General features: G+C 44.2%; 1 protein-coding gene across 3 annotated transcripts in view; it reads right to left on the bottom strand.

Annotated features, from left to right (window-relative positions):
- Positions 1-4,329, bottom strand: part of LOC113125506 (sodium/potassium/calcium exchanger 2) — a 32,262-nt gene extending 27,933 nt beyond the window's left edge. For 2 of the 3 annotated variants that reach the window (XM_026299009.1, XM_026299007.1), the window contains exons 1-2: positions 4,194-4,303; positions 2,139-3,218 (exon numbers count right to left, since the gene is read on the bottom strand). In XM_026299009.1, the coding sequence (XP_026154794.1) occupies positions 2,139-3,041 (903 nt within the window). In that variant the 5' untranslated portion in view covers positions 3,042-3,218; positions 4,194-4,303. Of the gene's footprint in view, positions 1-2,138; positions 3,219-4,193 lie in introns of all 3 variants that reach the window. The other variant, XM_026299008.1, reaches the window with a different exon arrangement.
- Between the last annotated feature and the right edge of the window lie 2,905 nt (positions 4,330-7,234).

Genomic DNA, 7,234 nt, shown 5'->3' on the forward strand with positions numbered 1-7,234 from the left:
TGATTCATTTATAAGAAAAAAAAAAAAAAAAATCTGCTGAGTGTCACCTAAAATAGAAACGCAAACCAGACCCTCAATCAATCAACTCACTAATCCTTGCCCTCATGTCACCTTCTTCATGAATGTGTATAAATTTTCTCACACACTCAGGATATGCCAGGACATAATACCTACTCTAGTCCCCTCCTTAACCATCACAGCTAAATGCCTAACCCCAACCCTAACCTCAGTCTGAACCCTCCAACATCCCTCAGAAGCTGTGAGAACACGAGGAACTGATAAAATGTCCTCACTCCCATGGTATAAATCTCAAACTGGTCCTCACGATACATAGCCATACACACACGCACACACACACACAAACACACACGCCCGCTAAATTGCCAATTAACTCTCAAAATAACACTTGTGTCTTGAAATACACGTGTCAAAGCCTGATTAAAAAGGGTATTTGGATGATTATATTCTAATAATATTTGTGCCTTTACTACTTCCATTAACCCCGTAGCCCCAGACTAGAAACTAAAACGAGGTTAACTCTACCCAGTAAAGTAATAGCTTTAGACTAATTTGGTACACTGTTATTGCATTAATGTGGTGTAGTTTATATGATGTCACGTGCACCCATGGGACTGTTACCCACAGTGCAAGAGGAGAGGAGAAGCTAAAGCTAAAGTGATGCTCAGAACGAGACATGATGGCGACTTTGACTCATTTCTCTATTTTTTTCCGCTCCTTCAAAAGTTGTTTTTCCAACACAGACACAGACACACACACACACACGTCTGTCTAAGCCAAAGTACCCAGAATCCATTGCAGCTCAAGGTCACCTGAGCCATCTCTGGCACTCAGCCTCTGCACCCCAGTCCTCACTCTTTTCTTGCACATTAGCTCTAAATCAAAGTAATGCATCACAAACAGGTAGGTGAAATAACTATTTGCATTTTTTTTTTTTTTTGCAATAATGAAGTTCGACAGTTTCAGCATTTTGTTTACATGCTACATGGCAAATGTCACCACTTAATGTCGGCTTCCTCAAGAGTTTTTCCCACCATTACATAACCTGCTGTTTAAATATCTTTTATGTACTTAGAACAAATCCTGCTTTAATAAAAGCTTCATGGTACAACTTTCTCAAAATTTCATTTCCATCTCATGTCACAAAGAAATCTAAGTCAATCCGGATAATCTCTACACAGGTATCAAATTGCACTGCAATGTCTTTTGCCCTCCAGTGTCATTGAGGGGGGCGAATGTTACGTGAGGTTCATATAATGACTTGTACTGCTCCCGTCTAAGAACCGGCTCTTTATACTAATGAGCAAAATGTGAAAAATGCACTGATTGGTACCTGAGGAATCTCCTCTGACGGGAAACATGGAGGAAAGACAAACAAGACCACTGCAGCAGTCCTCGTGCCATGTACTGAACGTGATCCCCTTCATCGAGCTCTACGTGGTTGCATAGACATACGATACAGTTTCAATACAGTGGGGGAAATCTTTAACTGGGGAAAAAATAGCTCCTGAGATTTTCCAAGGGATTTGTTTTTTCAGTTTGGGACACAATTTGTGCAGCTTAACCCAGAATTACACATTTGCCTCTGTTTTATTAATCCCCACTGTGGAATACTATATGCCAGCACTGCGCAGCTTTGCCTGAATCATATTAAAAGACAGTTCAGCTGTTGAGAGTAAGTTGAGCTTTATTCTATCTTCCTCATCAAGATGTAATGAACAAGCTTGATGTGAATAATTATCATAAGCCATATGTTTTGAATCAGTTGCTCAGAGAGCGGGACATCTGTTGATTTGAACACGGGCGTTAGATTGATGAAAAACAAAAAGATACAGGGAAGTAAAAGTGCGTATGCGCCTCCACTCGCTCAAAGTGGAAAAATGACCAAAACAAGCCTGGTCTCATTGGAATAACAAATCAGCTGCTCGGTAGTTGTGAAAGGATGAGTGTGTGTCCAAGTTAGAAGAGAAAGGTCATGTCTCTCAGCCAAAATACTAAAACTCATCACTACATACACCTACTACAACTCTCTCACAGTATGACGTTATAGATAAAAGTGTATTTTTCAGAGGAGATGGCGTGATGGGATTAAAATAATATGGATCAAGAAACCAACTCACCTTGGGCTGCACCTCAACTTCCACCACTTGGTTCTTGTTCATGCAGTTTTTGACGAAGCCCTCGACTTTGCTGTTGAACTTCATGAAGATGACGTAGGCGGCGTAGGTTGACAGCAGCGTGATACTTTCCCACATGGAGATGAAGTTATCCAGGAAGAAGATGATGAGCATGATCAGGTCCAGGATGTAAAAGGAGACGTCGCGGAAGAGCGGCCACCATGTTAGGTTGAGGATCTCCTTGGAGAAGATGGCGCACATTCCAATGACAAAGAGAATATTGAAGACGGCCGAGCCTACAATGGTCCCGATGCCCACGTTGCTGTGGGAGATGAAGACACCGATGATGGAGGTGAAGAGCTCTGGAGCTGAGCCACCCGCCGCCATGAAGGTGGCACCTGCTACATCATCTGAAATGGTCAGCTTCTCTGTGATGACCGTGAGCGCGGGGACGAAGAACTCGTCACAAACTATGGCTAAGGCAATGAACATGTAGATCATGCCGAACATGTGGAGGGCCACTGCTCCTTGGCGCCTCTCCTCAAGGCTGAAAAGGTCTGGCGGGTAGTCCCCCTGGCTCACGTTGCCATCCGCAGTAGATTTCATGGCTACTGGCACGTCAGCTGAGACATTGGGGTCAGTCTGTTGCTGGGTGAAAAGCAGAGTCCTGTGGGGGGCCGACTGGTGGTGACTCTCCTGGGGGAGCACTGGCTCTCTCAGACCCCCTGAGCTCCAGGTCAAGGCACTCAAGGAGACGGCACTTACGGCCACCAGGCTGAAGACGAACCCTAGGATTCGCACAGGCCTCAGCTTTTTCCTCACACAGCGGTGGGCCTGCCGCTTGAAGGCAGTGCCCAGTGTGGGTCTTTGCTCTAGTGCGTCCATGCAGGGTTGATGTGAACCCATCTCTTTGCAGCTCCTGGTCTCCTCACTCTTGATGGATAGGTAGGAATAGGGAAGAGACGGGTACAGGTTTTACCGGAGACGACGCATTGTGTTGTCCTCAGTTTCAAATAAGCTGAATGCTCAGTAGGTGCTTCCCAGGGTCTGGTTTGCCGAATGATGTCTTCATATTAGCCTCTGCTGGTGAAAGTCCAAAGAACAAAGATAAAATATTACTGAGCCAAGAAACAAACAATGGACATTACAACCCAACCAAATCAAATACCTGTTTGGACACCGAGGAGACAATATTTGTCTTACAAAGTAAGAAAACCAAACATTTAATGGATTCTTTACTCGGTTTTAAGTAAAAACCTCCCATATGAGGTTTGCTGCTTTTGTCCACATTACTAAAGTACAGTGTTGTTTTCTTTAAACATACATGAAGAGCAGCAGGACCACTGCCAAGAGGCTCCATGCAGGGACTGAGCTAAATAATATACAGAATATTCCTGAGAACAACAGGAAAATTAATGCTCATGTAACGATAAACGCAGAACTTAAACATTTCTTTAACAAACAAGTGTCTAAATATCAGTTTAAATTGGATGACACATCGGGCTCCTTGACATTTAGTGGAATTTTAATCTCCCATTACATGTAATTCACAGTAGACTGAAAGAAGACGGAGAAAACTTATTCTGACTGATGCTGGTTTAACATTTTTAAATTCTACCCGTCAAGATGTTTCATAAATCACTCGCAAAACCCTGAAATCTGCTGTTTTACCTGAGAAATTACCAGGAAACGTGAAGGCCGAAGGTTTTCGGACATCGCTCGGCTGCAGCCAGTGAAAACGAGAAACGCTACGACGCTGGTGCTCAGGTCAAAGCGCATAATAAACACACGTCCCGTCCTGTTTTGACTTTCCAATCATGCACAGCCTGCTGCGTTTAGACTGAACGCCTTGCCCGAGACGCCACTCGCACTGACAACTCTTGTCTGCCCTTCAGTCAAGCCTTCGCCCTTTCAGCAGCAGCATCATCATCATCATCATCATCATCATCATCACACAACAAGCCGCAAACCACCGTCCCCGACCTGAGCAGCCCAACACTAGTTTCCCAGGCGAGGCGCATGACGCGCGGAGCGTCTGCAGACCGTGTCGTGCCTTACCTTTGACAGAGGCGTGAAAACGGCCGCACGGCTCAGCAGCAGGTTGAAATTAGGAAAACCTTCTCCGCTGCCCTCGTGCTCTCATTGAGCACAATGTGACCAGTCTGCGCTCTCCGGCGGCAGAGGAGGAGCTTTGGGAGGACGGGGAGGAAAAGCTTTTCCAACTGCGCGCACCTCTCTCCCTCACAGCAGCAGCAGCAGCAGCATCGCTCCGGATGAGAGAGAGAGAGAGAGAGAGAGAGAGAGAGAGAGAGGAAAAAAAAAAAGCACCACCCAGTCGAAAATACCTTGCAAATGGGAAGGATATAGTGCCTGGGCTGGGCTGACCACGTGAGGCGGGTGGGTTGTTGATAAAGCCAGGTGAGCTGCAGACAGCGCAGCCTCCCCTGCTCAGTCCGCGCGGTGGGGGCTTTGGAGATGTTGCCGTGGTTACACAGCAAATGCACAGTTTCCGCTGATCCACAGAAACAGGTGGATGTGCTTCTGCTGATTTATGTGTACGCCTGGGGTCATTTCAAGGTTATATGCAAGTGTCGGATCCATTTGTCAAAGATAACACTGATGTACGGCATCATTTTGTTTTCTAGATCCTCCTGAGCCCCATCCTGTCTGAAGTTAAATGAATCTTTAACACGGTGGGATATTAAATAGTTTGATGTCACTCTGTATGTTCAGTGTAAGGCTGCAGGTATCTCAGGCTTTCTAATGGGAATCCACAACATCTGACTGCTAACACTTCTAAAGTTAAGAAATGAACAGATTATTCAATAAATCTGCACAAAACGAGTTTATCAAAATTTGTGGAATCTGCCTTTAGTTTTTGCAGAGGTGAAACACGTGACGTGAAGCTTATGAGGCTTTAAATGTGCTGGTATGCAAATTGCGTCACCTCTGGAGAGAGATGGGTGGGCTGGTTACACCTGGGCAACTTAGATCCCAAGTCTTGGGAGGTGGCAGAAATAACTGGTTTAGTGTTGGGGTCAGGTCAGAGGAAACATGTAAACACTAAACTAATCCAACAGGCTGCACAGACGTAATAGCTCATATCATTTAAATCTCAGCGAGAAAGCAAATAAGTGAATTTCCAACCACTTTATTTACATGTTTATGTTAAACTACCAATGGAGTAGTATTCATTAAAAAGTCCACAGGTTGGTTTCATTTTGAATAGGTCACTGATATCAAGCTTTCATGTGACATAATCGTCTCTGCTGCACACCAGATGCCATTTTCTCCCTCGTGCCAAATAAAATTCCCCAACCACTTAGCATTAGTCAACAGGCCAAATCCTGCTGGACAGACACAGACATGCCATCTCTAAGAAGTGTGACAAAGTATGTGTGACACTAATGGCCTGGTGCTATATAATAAATCATAAATCACAGACTCCTCTCCTCTGCACTACAGCTGCCTCAGTACCTCACAGGAAACCCAACAACCAGTAGCACTAACTTGATTATTAGTAGTCCAGCCCAGTGTCTCTTAAAAAAAAAACTCCTGGAGCATGTCATTAAATAATACATCTTTGAATTAGACATGTCGACACCTCTGTTATTAATGCCAAAACATAGCTTAAGACAGTATTTAGACTTTCCCGGGAACTACTTATTTTGTTTTCATGCTGAGAGTTAGTTCAGTGACAAGATCAACATCACTCCCTAATCTGTGTGCCAAAGATAATGCTAAGGCTGTTAGCTTAGCTTAGCCTGGAGACTGGAGTCAGCTGGTTTAATCTGTACAGAAAGTGAAGTGGGAAAAAGTTTCCTGTTATGATTCCCTCTTACAGGACCAAAATAAATCCTACTAGTGAATGCTGTCACACCTAAAGCCTATATATATATAAATATATATATATATATATAAATATATATATATATATATATATATATATATGCTGTATATAGGATTGTACAACCTATAAGGGCTGTCACAGTAACTTCTCACTTCAGTCCTGTATGAGAACATGCATCTGCACCATGCACAGCACCACTCTGGTCCTGTGACCCCAGCTCTTCCCATTGTCTATTGTCTATTAAATGAGATCCTATCCAGGCATCAGCTATTTCTTTTTTTTTTTTTTTTAAACAATGTGCATATACAAGCCTCTCCTCCGCTCCTGCACAGGCCACTCCTGATCTGGCTGCATTTCCAGCATAAAAGTGATGACTGATCATAGGTCATGGGTGGGGCAGCTGTTTTGATTTTTTTTTTCTGAAATCTGGGCTCTGACAAACAACAGAAATTTCCATGCCAGCCCAGCCTCCCACACAGCTCACCCTCGCTTTGGCCTGGCAGCTAAATCCGAGCCTTTGTGTCCCACATAGTTGTATGGATTTGTCAGCAATGGGGCAGTGGCAGCGGGGGAGACACAGGGTCATGATAACCAAGCAAGTTTTTCCGGTGAAGAGGGAAGGACAATTGACTAGAGCAAGGCATTGAATCAGCTCCATGAAACCAGTCGTTTTTACTAACAGCTAACACCAAAAGCTTTTTGGCCCCGCAGATAAGGAAAGCAATGAATTTTGCAAGTCCCAAGATAAGCTTTTTCTAAGACTTGCTCTGGATTAGATGTTGAAAGCCTCATATTAGCAACCCCCCCCCCCCCCCCCCCCCCCACACCACTATCAAAGGTCTGCACAAAGAGGCTTGGACCGACTGCCTGCCCCTTATGAAAATTCATTCACCAAAACAAAGTGGGCCCACACACCAATGGGATGCACAGACAGTAAATAGTCAATAAATGAGTCTTTTTAAATGGCTGAGTAAATGGATTCCAAAAGACAGAAAGTCTGCCTCGGAGTAAGAACACACGAGCAAGATTGTTCAAAGATTAAGTGGGAGAGACCATTTTAGCTGAAACCCATGGGTGGATGAGAATATTTATTTTAGCAGTAGCTGCAATAAAGGGATGAATTAATAATCCACAGGCAGGACTGAATACTGGAGCGTATGGGCACACTTTGTGAAAGTGAGACCAAAAGCCAGGATATCTGACAGACTGATGCAATACACAGCTGTTAAATGTGAAATATGCACGTGTG

This window comes from Mastacembelus armatus, chromosome 18, assembly GCF_900324485.2.
Source record: "Mastacembelus armatus chromosome 18, fMasArm1.2, whole genome shotgun sequence".
Taxonomy (NCBI): Eukaryota; Metazoa; Chordata; class Actinopteri; order Synbranchiformes; family Mastacembelidae; genus Mastacembelus; species Mastacembelus armatus.